Below are 16,685 nucleotides of genomic sequence, written 5' to 3'. Positions count from 1 at the left end.
TGAGCCACCTGCTGCTCGTCTCTAGAACAGTCCTTTCTGCTCTGTGGTCTACAAGCTGACCTCAGGAGGAAGATGAAGCTGCAGGAGGGCAAGCTGAGGTGTCAGGGACAGCCTCAGGCTACCTTCGCCAGGGTCCTCAGCCTTGAACCCCACAAGGGTTGGGGGTGGGCAAGGGGACCACATAAGGTCTGGGGAGAATCTTGTGGAATTTGCTGGACTTCCCTGGTGGCTCAGACGGTAAAGCATCTGTCTATAATGCTAGAGACCTGGGTTCAATCCCTGGGTTGGGAAGATTCCCTGGAGAAGGAAATGGCAACCCACTCCAGTACTCTTGCCTTGAAAATCTCATGGACGGAGGAGCTTGGTGCAGGCTGCTGTCCATGGGGTCGCAAAGAGTTGGCACGACTGAGCGACTTCACTTTCTTCTTTCTTTCTTTGTGGAATCTGCCACCTAAATACATGCAATAGGAGAGTCTTACCCCAATCTTGGCACAGCTGAATCTCAAGGCACAAGATTGGAGAATGCTGCCCCCTAGAGCCAGGATTAAAGAATTCTTCACAGACAGCTGGCCATTCTTTCCTTTATTTATAGAACAAATATTTATTGAGTTCCTACCTAAGCCCCTGGCATTAGACTAGGAACTGGGAATACAGAAGTGATCAAGGCAGGCGATAAGACCACTAACCATGAGAATTTTCCATAGACTCTGGGATTTCTTGAAATGTTGGACCTGTGATGGCACAGTCCCAGACAAACCTAGAGGAGCTGGTCCCTAACTGATAAAGCCCCTGCCTTCATGGAGGTTTATATTCAATGGGATGGCAAGGATGAGGGTGAAAAGATTAAACAAATATATACGACAATTTCACGTAGTGATAAGATGTCACTTATCACAAGGTGTAAGACAGAGTAGGGGGCTGTGCTGCTGCTGCTAAGCCGCTTCAGTCATGTCCAACTCTGTGCGATCCCATAGATGGCAGCCCACCAGGCTCCCCCATTCCTGGGATTCTCCAGGCAAGAACACTGGAGTGGGTTGCCATTTCCTTCTCCAGTGCATGAAAGTGAAAAGTGAAAGTGAAGTCACTCAGTCATGTCTGACTCTTCACAACCCCATGGACTGCAGCCTACCAGGCTCCTCTGTCCATGGGATTTTCCAGGCAAGAGTACTGGAGTGGGGTGCCACTGCCTTTTCCGAGTAGGGGCTGTACTTTAGAGAATAAGGACAGGATTGCCTCTCTGATGAAGTAACATGTGACCTGAGGCTTGAATGATGAAGGATCAGTCTTATGAGCACTCAGAGAAGAGTTTTCCAGGACTTCCCTGGCAGTCCAGTAGTTAGGACTCCACATTATCACTGCTGGGGGCGTGGGTTAGATCCCTGGTCAAGGACTAGGATCCCACATCCTGCTTGCTGGGCTTTCCTGGTGGCTTAGACGGTACAGAATCTGCCTGCAATGTAGGAGACCCAGGTTCAATCCCTGGGTCAGGAAGATCCCAGAAAAGGGAATGGCAACTCACCCCAGTACTCTTGCCTGGAGAATCCCATGGTGGAACCTGGCGGGCTATAATCCATGAGGTCACAAGAGTCAGACAAGGTATGGCCAAAAAAAAGAGAGAGAGAAGTGCTTTCTAGACACAAAGTTACTAACACCCCAGAGCAGGAACAACCTTTGCACATTCAAGAAACAGAAATAAGACCAGTGTACCTGAACTGAAATGGGCAGAGGTGAGACTGGTTGGAGTTGGCAAGGCTCTGATTTGCTTACCCGAATTGCTATGGAAAATATTGAGGGATTTAAGCAGGGGAGAGCTGTATTCTGGTTGTTATCTTTAAAAGACCATTCCAGTAAAATAAAGTAAAAATAAAAATTAAAAAAATAAATAAATACTAAAAAAAAAAAAAAGACCATTCCAGCTGCTGGCTGCAGAGTGGACTGGAGGGGCAAGAAGGAGCAGAGGAAGACGGGTTAGGGAGCTGCTGCAGAAGGGCAGGTAGTGACGATTGGTGCTTAGACTAAGCATGGGGACAGAGAAAGGGCACAGAGGGCAGACCCAACTGTGCTTGCTAATGAATTGGACATAGGGGTGAAGCCATAGTGAATAAGGATAGATCCCAAAGGACATCAGAATTCTCTCCATGTGGGGATTAAGCAGCGAGGAGGAAGCCCTGACACATCCAATGAACTCAATCAACTGGCGTACAGCTCGGTAGCATTGTGCTGTTGTTCAGTCATTCGGTCGTGTCCAGCTCTTTGCCACCCCATAGACTGCAGCATGCCAGGCTCCCCTATGCTTTACTGTCTCTCGGAGTTTGCTCAAATTCGTGTCCATCAAGTCAGTGATGCCATCCAACCATCTCATCCTCTGTCACCCTCTTCTCTTCCTGCCCTCAATCTTTCCCAGCACCAGGGTCTTTTCCAATGAGTTGGCATTGTGGGAGGAGATCTATGTCTGGAATGTGCCTGCTTAGGAGGAGTGAGGAAGAAATGTCTTAGGAGACAAGATGCCCATGGGTGGGAGTTAGGAGTCTGTCTTGATATTGATGTGGTCCAATTTAAAAGTGACATCAGAGGTTATGCATGTAAGAGATGTTTACATGACCTGAAATGGAATGAGGGATGGTAAATTAGGGTAATGAGGTTAATTGTAACAAGCCTGAAATCTCAGTGACTTAGTGCACACACACAAAAAGTGCTTTTCATTCATATTACAGTCCAGGGAGGGTCTGGGGAATGGAGTGGGTAGTTCTGTTCATTCACTCATTTAAGGGTCCCAGGCTCTTTCTATCATGTGGCACAGCTGTCTTCAACATGTGGCTTCTAAAATCATCACAGAACGGGAAGAGGGAATGCATGGTGCACAGGAGACTGTATGGGTCCAGCCTGGAAATGGGGCACTTTGCTTCTGCTTTGATTCCAATGCTCAGAACTTTCTCTGATAGCATCAACTTAACTGCAAGGAAGCTGGGACGTGTTCAAAGTTCCAATTCAGTAGGTCATGGGCCAGAAAAAGAAATGCTCATGGTGAGCACTGCTGGTCTCTGCTGCAGGCAGGGAGAGTGGCTGCCTCTCTTAGGGATGTTGGGTGAGGGGGGTGGTGTTTTCTTGAGTTAGGATTGCAGTGAGAGCTCACTCTCTGAAAGCCCCTTGGAAAGGAAGCTGATGTGGGGAGAAGAGCATGTGTGATGCACACCTGTGTGCTTTGCAACTTCATAATCCTCCCATGTTTTCCCCTTCTCCTGGCCTTTCTCCAGGTAAGATCTTTTTTTTTTTGGCCGCTCCAGGTCTTAGTTGTGGTATATAGGATCTTCAATCTTTGTTGCAGTGTGCAGGATCTTTTAATTGTGGCATATAGGATCTAGTTCCGGGATCAGGGATCAAACCCAGGCCCCCTACATTGGGAGCTCAGAGTCTAAATGACCACCAGGAAAGTCCCCAGATAAGATCTTTATCCCACATCATATCATTGAAATAGCATTGTGAATGCTTTCCCCTCTACAATTTTCTTTTCCCATCAAATCTAACTTGATACTAAAGTCTAAATAATCTTTCCTAAGACATGGTTTTTGTTGTGCTATCCCTGTTCAGTAATAACAGTAACAACAATTTCAAAAATGGCAATAATGACTTGTCAGATTACCGTGTTGAGTACTTTAACTTCGGCATCTCAATATTTCTCAGTTGCTGTAACAAGGTGATTACACATCATTCATTCCCACCCTATAGATAGAGCAGCAGAGATTCTGAGAGGTTCCTATACTGTCTAATGTGCTGTCTAATATGGCAGCCACTAGCCATGTGTAGCCACTAGCCACTAGGCACCCTTCATGGCAAATAGATGAAGAAAAAGTGGAAACAGTGGCAGATTTTATTTTTTGGGCTCCCAAGTCACTTTGGATGGTAACTGCAGCCACGAAATTAAAAGACGCTCCTTGAAAGAAAAGCTATGACAAACCTAGACAGTATATTAAACCTAGACAGCATATTGGAGAAGGCAATGGCACCCCACCCCAGTACTCTTGCCTGGAAAATCCCATGGACAGAAGAGCCTGGTAGGCTGCAATCTATGGGGTCACTATTAGTTGGACACGACTGAGCAACTTCACTTTCACTTTTCACTTTCATGCATTGGAGAAGGAAATGGCAACCCACTCCAGTGTTCTTGCCTGGAGAATCCCAGGGATGGGGGAGCCTGGTGGGCTGCCGTCTATGGGGTCTCACAGAGTCAGACACGACTGAAGCGACTTAGCAGCAGCAGACAGCATATTAAAAAGCTGCATAATCAAAGCTATGGTTTTTCCAGCAGTCATTGCAGATGTGAGAGTTGGACCATAAAGAAGACTGAGCACCAAAGAATTGATGCCTTTGAACTGTGGTGCTGGAGAAGACTTTTGGGAGTCCCTTGGACTGCAAGGAGACCAAACCAGTCAATCCTAAAGGAAATCAAACCTAAATATTCACTGGAAGGACTGATGCTGAAGCTCCAATACTTTGGCAACCTGATGTGAAGAGCTGACTCATTGGAAAAGACCCTGATGCTGGGAAAGACTGAGGGCAGGAGGAGAAGGGGGTGACAGGGGTGGTGGTGAGATGGTTGGATGGCATCACTAACTTAAGGGACATGAGTTTGAGCAAACTCTAGGAGATAGTGAAGGACAGGGAAGCCTGGCATGCTACAACCCATGGGGTCACAAAGAGACACAACTGAGCAACTGAACAACAATAAGCCATGTGTAGCCATTTAGATTAAAATCAATTAAAAATTTAGTTCTTCAGTCATATGCAGTTCAGTTCAGTTCAGTCGCTCAGTTGTGTCTGACTCTTTGTGACCCCATGAATCGCAGCACACCAGGCCTCCTTGTCCATCACCAACTCTGGAAGTATACCCAAACTCATGTGCATCGAGTTGGTGGTGCCATCCAGCCATCTCATCCTCTGTCATTCCCTTCTCCTCCTGCCCCTAATCCCTCCCAGCATCAGGGTCTTTTCCAATGAGTCAACTCTTCGCATGAGGTGGCCAAAGTATTGGGGTTTCAGCCTCAGCATCAGTCCTTCCAATGAACACCCAGGACTGGTCTCCTTTAGGATGGACTGGTTGGATCTCCTTGCAGTCCAAGGGACTCTCAAGAGTCTTTTCCACCACCATAGTTCAAAAGTCATATTAGGTACATACCAAATTTATGTGGCCAGTAGCTACCAGTGTAGAGAGGGCAGATATAGAAAATTATTTTCCTCTGGGCAGAAAGTTCTCCTGAGTTAGGGGAAACCTACTTATGTGACATAGTAAGTAAGTGGTAACCGCATCTGAGCATGAAATTCTTCAACAGCTCCTTATTGCTTTCACAGTTAAGCCAAAGTTTCAGCCTGCTTTTAACCTTCTTGTGTTATATCCTGGGCCCAAGCTACTGTTACATAATTATCTCTCGTTATTTTCTTGCACAACCTCACTCTCCAGTGTAACGAGTTTGTTCACTCCTCTCCATTAGTCCTGACATGTGCATTCATAAATATTTTTGCTCTCCTCCTTTCTATCTGCCCAGCTAGTTAATTGCTACCTGACCTTACGGTTCAAATAGCATAAATATTTCTTGAATCAGTTCCCTCTTCCCCATTCTCGCTGACAGCCTGAACCACCTTTCATTCTCCCCTCACCATCTGTTGCCCTCACAGCCTTTCTGCTGCTACTAACCATACTCGCTGGTGTTTATGAAGCACCTACTGCATACTAGTTACTCTTCTAAGCACTGACTCGTCACAAAATACTTTGAAGCGAACAACACAGCTGCCTGCATTTTACAGGTAGGACAACTAAAGCATAGGGAGACGAAGGATTTGAATGGCCTCTCTGCTTTCTGCTCTTTTCAAAGGAAGTTCATCCTCACACTATTACCCTGGCCACATTTCTTAAACACAGAACTGTTACTTCCCTCCCCTGGCTCCACAGAGTGGGGGAAACCTTCTAAGAAGAGCAAGCAAGGCCATTTTCGTTCAGAATAATTCCAACCTCAAAACCCTTTACATCACCCACAGACCACAAACTACTTACAGGTTCCCAAACCTGCCACGTTATTTCTTCCTTCTGGGCTGTCCCCCAGGCTGCTCCCACCGCATGGAGTGCTTCCCCGCAGGCCAGCTCTGATGTCATCCATGGCAGTGCACTCTGGACCACAGGGCCTGCTCCCTCCTCGGAACAGCCAGCAGTGACTCCCTCCATCAGCAGCTCCCAAAGGAGGGCTGGACACCGAGCTCACCAAATTGAAATCACTTCTCATTAAAAATATATATACTTCCAAGATTCAAACTTAATAAGGCAGGGGTGGATTCTGGGGTCTTTTTTTTTTTTAAAGAAGCTCCCCAGGCTATTCAGAAGTGAAGCAAATATTTCCTTTGTAGCTCAGAGGATAAGAATCTGCCTGTCAATGCAGGGGACTCAGGTTAGATCCCTGGTCTCAGGAAGACCGCACATGCCTTGGAGCAACTAAGCTCCGGCCGCAACTACTGAGCTGGCACGCTAGAGCCTTCTTCTCTTGTGCTCCACAAGAGAAGCCACCACAATGAGAAGCCCCTGCACCCCAAGGAAAAGTAGCCCCCACTTGCTGCAGCTAGAGAAAGCCTGTGAAAAAGCAACAAAGATCCAGTGCAGCCAAAAAAAAAAAAAGTGAGGCAAATGTGGTTTACATCATTCACTTGGCAAGTAATCATGTCCTGACTAGAGTTCTTGTATATGATCTCCTTTATTGTTATTTAATTCTTACCTTCATTCACTCACATTCATCCATTCAACAAATGTTTACCAAGGGGATTTGAAATGTCGGAAACTCTTTTATGTGTTGGTGTGAATGAAAGAGGCACAGATGCTGTTCGTGGAGATGACATTCCAGAGAGATGTGATAGTTGAATAATGGGCCACCAAGATGTCAGTGTCCTGAGCCCCAGAATTTGTGAATTTATTACTTCACATGCCAAAGGGATTTTGCTGGTGCGATTAAGTTAAGGATCTTAATGGGGAAATTACTTTGGATTATCCAGGTTTTTAATCACAAGGGTCCTTATAAGGGAAAAGAAGGAAGCAGCAGAGGTAGTGAGAGAAAAGACGATGTAAGGACAGAAGCAGAGGTCGAGGTGGTGTGATTGTTGGCTTTGAAGATGGAGTTGGCTTTGAAGACACTCAGGAATCAAGGGCTGTGGGCAGCTCTAGAAGCTGAAAAATGCAAGAAAACAGCTTTTCCCCCTCATGCCTCCAAAAGGAAGGCTGCCCTGCCCTCCCCTAGACTTTAACCCTCTGAGTTCCATTTTTGGACACCTGACCTACGGAAATGTGAGATAATAGATGTGTGTTGTTTGAAGCCACTAGATCTGTGGTAATTTGCTACAGCAGGGGAAAGAAATAAATACAAGGTATATCGGATACTCACTTCTTGCCAGTATGGGATGAGCCTCCTCCACTATATCATAAATGTTTGAGGGCTCCGTGGGCTACATTCTGGTCTTCTCTGCGGGCCCCCAGCATGGCACTGGGCCCGCAGCCCTAGCTCAGTATACATCTGCTACAGATTCCAGTCTCTTCTTGGGTTTGTCTGACTCTGATGGAAGTGGCGTTCGGTAGATTTTGGGTGGGAGGGGTACGCTTGTGGAGATTAGAGAAAGGAGCTGTCCTTGACGGGAAGGAAGACCGGAAGGGTTCCGAGAGAAGCATCTGCTGAGACTGCTTAACGCCTGAGGAGGGAACCTGATGGATAGATAGGCTCGAAAGCAATCATATTCGCCGTGTAATTTCCTATATCTTAATTTTTTATAATTGATTTTTAACGAGAAATTTACATCTTACATTTTAAACGAGAACGTGATAAATTTTAAAGGCAAACACCGCAGCTGGTTTGTAGAGCTCAGTGTTTCCGGGCCCCGCCAAGGCCTAAATATCCCGATACGGTAGCTCAGACGACGGGCCCCGGAACCTGCCCTTTTAGGCGGCATCCCCAAGAGATCCGGGCCGCAGACTGCAGGCAAGCCCAGGACGCGCTCGCCGCGGTGGTTCCGGGCGCGGGCGGCCTCCGGCCGGGGAGGGCGCTGTGCCGGCGGCGCAGGGGGCGGGCCGGGGGCGGAGCGCGGGCGGCCGGCGGCTCCGGCTCGGCTCCCGGCTCCCCGCTCCGGCTCCGGGCCTTGCACCTGTGACCAGCGGCCGCGCTCGCCCTCCGCGCCCGGCGCCCGCAACCCGCAGCCCCATGGCCCCGTCCCGCCTGCAGCTCGGCCTTCGCGCCGCCTACTCGGGTCTCAGCTCCGTGGCCGGCTTCTCCATCTTCCTCGTCTGGACGGTGGTCTACAGACAGCCGGGCACCGCGGCCATGGGGGGGCTCGCAGGTACCCCGGGGCGCGCGGGGGGCGCTGGGGTCCGGCTCCCGCGGCTCGGGCGCCCGGCTGCGGGGAGGCGCCGGCGGCTGCTCCGGGAAGCTCCTCCCGGGCGGCGCTTCCCCGGGGAGTGGGTGGCGTGTTTACTCAAGACTGGCCGTGGGCAGAGCAGGCCCCGCGTGGGCCAGGGCTTCTGGGCATCCCTAGGGGGCCTCGGGGACCCAATGCCCGCCCCAAGCCCGGGGCCCCGACGTCCCGCCTCTGCCGTTTTCACCAGCCCCGCAGCCCCCAGGTTAGCCGTCCGCTCTCCACCCTGTGCCTCGGTGACAGCGCCCCTGTGCGCCCGCTGCCCTCGCCACCTCCTATGGGCGGCCAGGTGTGAAGACACCCAAACACACAGGCACTTGTTCTGGGGGATCCGCGCCCCTTCCCTGGAGGCTGGGTGAGCGCGGAGAGGGAGTCAGTGGAAAGGAGGGCTGGGTTTCTCGGGGAAGCCCGGCTGCCTCCTTCCAGGGTGGAGCCCAGCCCCGGCAGAGTCCTCGGCGGGGACTCAGGACTGCGCTAGGGGTCTGAGGGAAACTGACGTTTTCTTTCCACCACGTCGGTCTCTCTGTGCCACCCTTCTGCTGTGGCTCCTGGGCCAAGGTCCGTTAAACGCCGCCAGCCTCTCTTTCTGTGCCCCCAGTAGGGCAGAGGAGGCTAGCACTGGTGTTGAGAACGTCAGCGCGCTGGTGGAGCCCGTGCTTACCAACGCTCTGTGCTTGCTCTGCCTCTTTGGGCATGTTCTTAACCTGTCTATGTTGTAGAGTCGGTGAGAAGAAGAAACATTTTTTCTACTTGCTCACCTTTTTTTTTTTTTTTTTAGCGCTTTCTATATGTCGGGCACCCTGTTAAGCAAACTGCTTCCGCCATCTCATTTAATCCTTAATTAGGCATTATTCCTGTGTCCATTTTACAGGTCAGGCTTAAACTGAGGCTTAGTGTAAATAAATAGCTTACCCAGGGTTACACAGCTCCATAAAATAATATGTGTGGGAAAGCACTCTGGGAAAAAAGTACATGTGAGGATAATGCTTCTACATTAGGATGATCTTATTGGTAACTAAACTCTGCCAAAAGAGCCCTAAATGGACTAACTAAAAATAACTAGATTTGCTCATTGCCCTGAAGCTTACTGACTACTGTCTGGATAGAGGAGGAACGGAGGTGGGGTTTCTGCCTTGTAAGAGTGGCACAGGTTACCGTAGCCTAAGCAATGCCAAGCCGAGCACTGGGGGTCTCCAAGGAAGGGTGAGTGGGTGCCCAGCTGGGCTGCTCCTCATGCCCGCCTGGATTCCCCACCTGTGGGTTCCTGTCCTCCTGGGGGCCAGCTTGCCCATCTCTGCTCAGTTATCTAAGGACCCCTGGCCCCTTTCCGCTCTGCAGCCCGCTCTCCCCTGCCTGCCATGTTCCTCCTGGTTCTCTTGTCCTTGCAAAGTATTCCCATTTCCCTCGACCCTGCTGCTTTCCCCTCTGGATGGCAGGGTGACTCCTCAGGCGAGGCCCAGGGGTTGCCCTGATCCGACCTGACAGGAGGGGGCTGCTTGGGGGTGAGGAGGAAGGGCCACCCCTGGAATCCGAGCTGGGTGTGTGGAGTCTGACCTGATGGAGTGAGCCCCACCGAGCCGTGTGACCGCAGGCACATCGATGCCTCCTGGGCTCAGTTTCCTCTTCTGTTAGGAATGGGAGGAGATGCTGCCGACAGGCGTGTTGTGTGAGGCCCCCATTCAGGTCTAGAATGTAACAGCTGTCTGTCCTCTCCCTGAATCACCCATCTTGCAGCTTCCTGTTGGGTGGCAGCCCTGGGGAGTCCCAGGGTTTCCCTCTGACCCAGTCCTGCCTTCTCTCCCTCCCTGAAGACCTCCCTTAGCCTCCGAGACAGGCCAGCTATGGAGCTCCTGCGGGGAGAGGTGTGAGGGCAGCAACAGCTGGGGCAGGATCCTGGCACCTCCCTGACAGCCTCGGCAGAACCCAAGATGCCCAGTGATGGTGGTAGTGGCTGCCGTGGTTGTGGCCCTCGTGGTAGCAGCGTGGCAGGTGGGGGGAGGGGCAGTGAGGGCCACACGCCCGCTCCATGTGAATGGGTGCTGAGAGTGTTGCAGCCAGTCAGCCTCTTCCTCTTTTGGGGGTGAATCATCAGCAGATTTGTGCGCACCCCACTTCTGACTCGGCATTTTCAGAAACTGCCGAGTCACCAGAGGGCAGCCCTAGCGCACTCCTTCCCCTGTGTGCCAGGTGGGGCTGCTGGGGGGTGCTGGTTTCCTGGAGCCCCTGGGAAAATGTGCCTGGGTGGAGACCCACTCTCCCCGATCCTGTTAGAAGTGGCTTGGAGGAGAAGCTGGAGAAATGGTTTTGCTTGGGAACCCTTGGGAAGAAGACTGACTGACTCTAGGTCTAGTAGACCAAAACAGAGAGTAAGATTGGAAAGCTTGGCTGGGTGTCTAGCGGGCTCTGGGTTCTTCCCGTGAGCTGTGAGTGAGAGAAGCAGGGGTAGGGGAGGGGTGGGGGAACAGGTGGGCCCCAGCTTCAGTGGCTCACTCGTCTGCGTTTCCCTGTGGGCCCCCCTGGGCTCCTCCTGGCTCCTCACCTGTAACCCAGCTGCTGGGGGTTCTTTCACTGACCAGCTGTGTGCCTTTAATGCCTCGAGCCAAGCAGGGCCCTACTCCTTGAGGCAGGTGGGCTGGAGCAAGGAGTGAGGTCTGGCATGGACACGCAGCTGGGTGGACCTGGGAAACTATCTGCTCTGCCCTGAGTCATGCAGACCAGGCTTCTTGCAGTCAGTGTCCCAGGGAAGGGAGCAGGGCTGAGGTGAGGGAGGAACCCCGGGGGCTCTTGCTGCCTCACTGACCACCTGGGTGGAGTTAGGGCTGGTCCCTCTTCTATGGACAGAGGCAGGAACCAGGGTGTGTGGGGATGGGCCTGCTTCCAGATGTGGCTGGTGTTTATCTGGAGGCCAGGCCTGTGAGCAGGGGAAGTGAGAGGTGGGGGCAGGTTGTGCCTGCTTATTAACGGAGAGCTGGGATCTGGAACACCCCAAATGGTCGTCTTCCTTTTCCTCCTGCTCAGCCCTTTTTGCTACATGGGTGGATGTGGGGGTGGATACATGGGTGTTTGGGAGGCACCGCTGGAGCGCAGCTAGTGGACTAAGAGAGGGCATCTCACAGGCCCTTATTTCAGCATTTCCTAACCCAGAAATTGCTGAGTCACAGGGGAATCGCTCTGACCTCCTTATTTTTCCCCTAAGCTGGCTTCCAGAATCTTTAAGTGTAAAACATCAGAGAGCCGTCTATTTCAGCCCCTCCATGGCACAGTGAGGTGACAGAGGGCAAGTGGAGCTGTCACAGAGGTGCCCATCTGATGGCTCCTTGGATGTGCATGGTGACAATATCCTTCCTTCCTAGGGCCCTTTAAGAAATCAAACAGCTCCCCCAGTGAACACTTAGGATGCACGTGAGATGATTGGGAAAGACTTCTGGGAAGGGTGACTAGCACAGCATCCATTCAGATCATGGAAGATGTATGCAGAAGCCGGGGGGTTGGTATTCTGTCCTTCTCTGGCCTGGACCTGCTTCCTGCCTAGGCAGGGATGAGGACATGCTTGTCCTGGCTTGACCTGACTCTAGGGCCACATTCCAGGCCCCTAACCCCTGAGGGAGGTGGGGGTTGAGCAGGGGCCGAGCTGGGAGAGGAAGCCTCAGGTGTCGGCGGAGGTGAGTCCTCATTAGCGGGGAGCCTTGTGTCACCCAGTTTCCAGGTTGGTGGGACCTTCGGGCGTCCCTTCTTTCAGATGTGGAGGCTCTGAGAGTCACGAGCAGCCCCGCAGTGCCAAGCCCAGGCTTCCTGGCTGGCAGTCTCGTGGTTCTCTGTCCCTTGCCAGGCTGCCTAAATTGTGACAGCTTCTGAGGTGGTTCCCAGAGTAGAGATCTGTGATAACTCCCCCTCCACCTTCTTATTTTCCCCCAACTTAAAAAAATATTATGAAATATTTCAGGCACATAAAAAGGGATAGACAATTCAGTGAACGCCCTTAAATATCGTAGATTGAGTCAGAGCACTCTCCCCCACCCAGATCTCCGTGTCTGCGTCGCCTGCCTCTTCCCCTGCCGGAGCTGACCGCCGCTTTCCCCAGCCTCCCAGTGCCCCTCTGCATGTAGTGTGTGCGGCTCACTTTCTGAAAAGCCTCCTGACTCTCAGGATACAGCAACCTCCACACAGCTGACTCTGCCTCATTCCTCATTCCTCCCTTGTCGGGACCCTGCAGCTCTGCCCCAGACCTTTGCCAATGGAATTAATATTTGCTTCTCTCTTTGGGCTGCAGTGGCAGGCAGCGCCTGGCACAGAGGGCACTCATTGTATTGGCTGACTGGCAGCTGGCAGTGGAGGGGAAGAGCCCAGCCAGGCCCAGAGGGCAAACCTAGGACTGGCTGGGGGCAACTAGCCTGCCGTTTCAGCAAACAACTTGGGAAATGGAGGCCTCAGGGGATTTCCCCGGCAGTCCAGTGATGAAGACACCACGCTTCCACTGCCGGGGTCTGATCCCTGGTCAGGGAACTACAGGCCTGAATGCCACATGGCACAGCCAAATAAGTAAATAAAATAGAGTCTGGCCAAGAGCAAGAAGAAGGCCACTTGGGCACTGGGTGGTCCTGGGGGTTTTACCCCTAGGCCTCCCCAACCCATAAAACCAATACATGGAGTTTGGGAAGAGCCCCACTGCCCACACCATTAGCCTTTCAATGTGGTGGTGGTGGTGGCTTCTGAAGGTGGGGGAACAGGAGCATCAGAAGTGCTAGTCACTCAGTCATGTCTGACTCTTTGTGACCCTATGGACTTTAGCCCATCAAGCTTCTCTGTCCATGGGATTCTCCAGGCAAGGATACTGAAGTAGGTTGCCATTCCCTTTTCCAGGGGATCTTCTCGACCCAGGGATCAAACCTGGTCTCCTACCTCACAGGCAGATTCTTTGCCGCTGAGCCACCTGGGAAGCCCAGGAGGGGCACCAGGGTGGGAGCAATGCCCCCACATCTGTGGCCCCCAGGTTGGGTAGTAGGGAGTCCTTGGAAAGCAGGTTGGACTGCAATGGTCCTCAAACTTTCTGACTTCAGGACCCCTTTATGCTCTTAAAATATGGGGAAATCCCAAGGAAATTGTGTTGATGTGGGTTATATCTATCAATAATACTGTATTAGAAATTAATACTGAGGAATTAAAAATTTTTAACCATTTTAAACTATAATACTAAAAATAACATTGTGATAAGTAACATTTTTTTGGTAAGAAATATTCAGGTTTTCCAAAACAAACAAAAAACTAAGGAGAAGAATGACATGGTTTCATATTTTTGCAAATCTCTTTAATGTCTGGCTTGCTGGAAGGCAGCCAGACTCAGCTGCTTTTGCATCCGTGTCCTCTTTACATCACAGGCCGCTGTGGTCTCCAGCAAACTCCGCTCCACAGGGACAGAGAAAAGGCCCCTCCTGCCTTACTGCCTTTTTGTGAGAACAGTCTGGTCTGGGGGGACCCGCAGGCCCTGGGGGTCGGCATGTGAGGATGAAAGGGCCCTGCCTGAGCCTCCTTCGGTCTCTCCCCGGCAGGTGTGCTGGCGCTGTGGGTGCTGGTGACACACGTGATGTACATGCAGGATTACTGGAGGACGTGGCTTAAGGGACTGCGCGGCTTCTTCTTCGTGGGCGTGCTCTTCTCGGCCGTCTCCGTCGCCACGTTCTGCACCTTCCTGGTGCTGGCCATCACTGGACACCAGAGTAAGGGCATCCGCCGGGGCAGAGAGAGTATGGGTGGGCCGCTGGGTGGGGCGCTCAGCAGACCCCAGATTACCTTGCTACGTCCAACGTTTATGCCCACAGGACTGGGCAGATCTCTTAACTTCCCCGTACCGAGGTTTTCTCATTGTTAAAGTGCGGAGAATGGACTCCCCCCGCCCCAAACATCTGGGTTAGAAGGGGGAAGTGTGAGCTGCAGTCAGCACCCAGGAGTGTGCGGTTAGCAGCACCTTTAAGTCTCCTGCCCAGCTCCGGGATAGGAGCGCCCCCTGGTGGCTGCAGTAAGCAAGTAGCCAAAGGCCCTTCCTGCCCGCTCCGACGCTGAAGCAGATTGGAAAGTAGAGGTCTAAGGTCAGTGTCACAATAGCAGGGTGGATGATGATACAGACCTGTGATTAGCCAGCCCTGACCTAACTGCATCCCCACTGCTTCCTGCTAGCAAACTCTGAACGCTCCGGAACCTCTATTACACCTAATCTCTCCACTGGATCGGTTCAGCCTCTGTTGGAGACTGGGGAAGAATGGCCCGGGGCTTGTGGCATGGTGGCTAGGGGTCAAGGGCAAGGTCCTTTTGAGTCACAGTTGGATTCTTCTGCCCTGCAGGCCTCACAGACCCCAACAGCTACTACCTCTCTTGTGTCTGGAGCTTCATTTCCTTCAAGTGGGCCTTCCTGCTTAGCCTCTACGCCCACCGCTACCGGGCTGACTTTGCTGACATTAGCATCCTCAGCGATTTCTGACCCCACGGGATGAGGGCTCTGCACCCTGACGGTCCTCAGGACCTGGACTCAGCCTCTGAGACATCAGGCGGACTTGTACACCCCCTGGGAACCCTGGAACTGAGGCGGAAAATCTACAGGAGGACGGATGGTGTTTGTGAAGCTGTCCTGTCCCCTTTGGGGGAGCCCTGGGTGCTGTGGGGAGGGGCCCCGCCATGTTGCTCATCAGCCTGGCTGGAGGGCAGCTTTAGACCTTTAAAATGTGGATCTATTTTCTTAGCACTCGGTGGGCAGTCTTTGTAAGCAGGCCAGGGCAACAGTGGAGGCAGTGGGGGCCGTGCCTGGGGCCCAGGGGCAGGCAGTATGGTCTCTGCTGCCCTGGGCCCTCTCCCTCAGGCAGGGTGGGACCCTGGGGAGGTCAGGTCAAATAAGGGACCTCTAGTAAAGGCTTCTCAACCCCCTACCCCAGCACCCCCATCCTTGTGTCCCCCAAGTGTCAGGTAGTTGAACTCATTGGTCCCAGGGGTGGGTGACATTGGCTCTTTTCCTAAGGCCTGGGGACCTGCGGGGAGTTCAGCGTCCCTCTCCCCACCCTGTTCCCACAGCGCTGGCTCCAAGATTGTGCTAGAGCCATTGCCCTTTCACCACGCATATCAGAGCAGGAAGCCCCAAATGAGGCCAGACTCACGGTCTTGGGGGAGGTGCTCCTGCCCCGCAAAGGGCTTTGGGGAAGGGGGCAGCACAGATTGGGCTAGAAGCAACTCTTAAATGAGGCTTCTATAGCCCAACATTTCCAGTCTTCTCACACCTGCTCCTTCCGGCACCTGAGTCACCGCAGCCCCCAGACGTGTCCTCATACCGCCCCTGCCAGCTGCCCTTCATGAGAGCTTTTTATCTTTCAAAATCTCCCTTCCGAAGGACAAAATCTGCTTTACTACCTGTACACTGGCCCAAGGGCTCACCGGGGGGGAAGGGGCTACATCGGTCTTTTCTTCGGCGGCCATTTTGCACGGTCCACCCCTCTCCCACCCGACGTGTCCTGCCCCTCGGCTCGCTGCCTTATCTGTCACTGTCACTTCAGCAGAAGCACAGCAGCCATTCATATCAGCCAGCCTCCAGTGCTTTCTTGCAGAGTGGACTGTGGGAGCAGTGGGTGGGAAGGGTGGGGATGGGAGGGCTCTCCAGTTGTCTCATTAAGCCATTTCCGTAACAGAGGAAGTTCTCTCCCTCTGGTCCCACTTGAAGGACTCCCCATGGGGGAACCCCAAGGCCAGCACTCCTCCTCCAGCCCCCTCAGCATACCCCCAGCCAGGGTGAGAATGCCCCCGGGCACAGCTTCAGCAATCCCTATGGGACTGAGTGCCTGTCGCCCAAGAGGCCAGGACAGAAGGATGGACATGCTTTCCTTGTGTTCTCCAGGCTCTGAAGACTTGGGGCCAGATCCTAGCTAATGAGGCTGCTGCTTCTGCTGCCTGAAGAAGCCTGGCCATCTCAGAACTGTAAAGATAGGCGCCGGCAGCCCCAGCACCTCACAGTGGGTGAGCGTGCCCAGTCCTGTCGTCTCACCGCTCTCTCTTCTAGGCTCAGTAGATGCTTAAGGAGTCAAGGTACATCAGAGCAGGCCTGAACCCAACAGTGTCTATTTCAGGAGACTTCAGCTGATAAACAGAGGCCCCAGGAGGTGATGTGACTTACCTGACATGACTTGCCAGTCCCGGTTGGGACTGAGACTCTTTAGGGAAGCCCGAGTGAGTGGGTCTGCAGGCCTCCATGTCCCCCACCCCTGTCTGTGGACCCAGAG

The 16,685-nt window shown here is 52.5% G+C and overlaps 1 protein-coding gene across 1 annotated transcript; it reads left to right on the top strand.

Moving 5' to 3' along the window:
- On the top strand, positions 8,104-15,991 carry SLC48A1 (solute carrier family 48 member 1). Its single transcript, XM_018047881.1, has 3 exons — positions 8,104-8,358; positions 13,980-14,147; positions 14,769-15,991. The coding sequence occupies exons 1-3, from the start codon at positions 8,223-8,225 to the stop codon at positions 14,903-14,905; spliced, it is 441 nt and encodes a 146-aa protein (XP_017903370.1). The 5' UTR covers positions 8,104-8,222; the 3' UTR covers positions 14,906-15,991.

Source organism: Capra hircus, chromosome 5, assembly GCF_001704415.2.
Source record: "Capra hircus breed San Clemente chromosome 5, ASM170441v1, whole genome shotgun sequence".
Lineage (NCBI taxonomy): Eukaryota > Metazoa > Chordata > Mammalia > Artiodactyla > Bovidae > Capra > Capra hircus.
Note: the sequence above shows the minus strand (reverse complement) of the source record. Positions and strands in the feature narration are given on the sequence as shown.

Coding starts and splice junctions, on each gene's coding strand:
- SLC48A1 (XM_018047881.1), top strand. CDS start 8,223: ATGGCCCCGTCCCGCCTGCAGCTCGGCCTTCGCGCCGCCTACTCGGGT. Junction 8,359..13,979: donor GGCCATGGGGGGGCTCGCAG/GTACCCCGGGGC, acceptor TCTCCCCGGCAG/GTGTGCTGGCGCTGTGGGTG. Junction 14,148..14,768: donor GGCCATCACTGGACACCAGA/GTAAGGGCATCC, acceptor TCTGCCCTGCAG/GCCTCACAGACCCCAACAGC.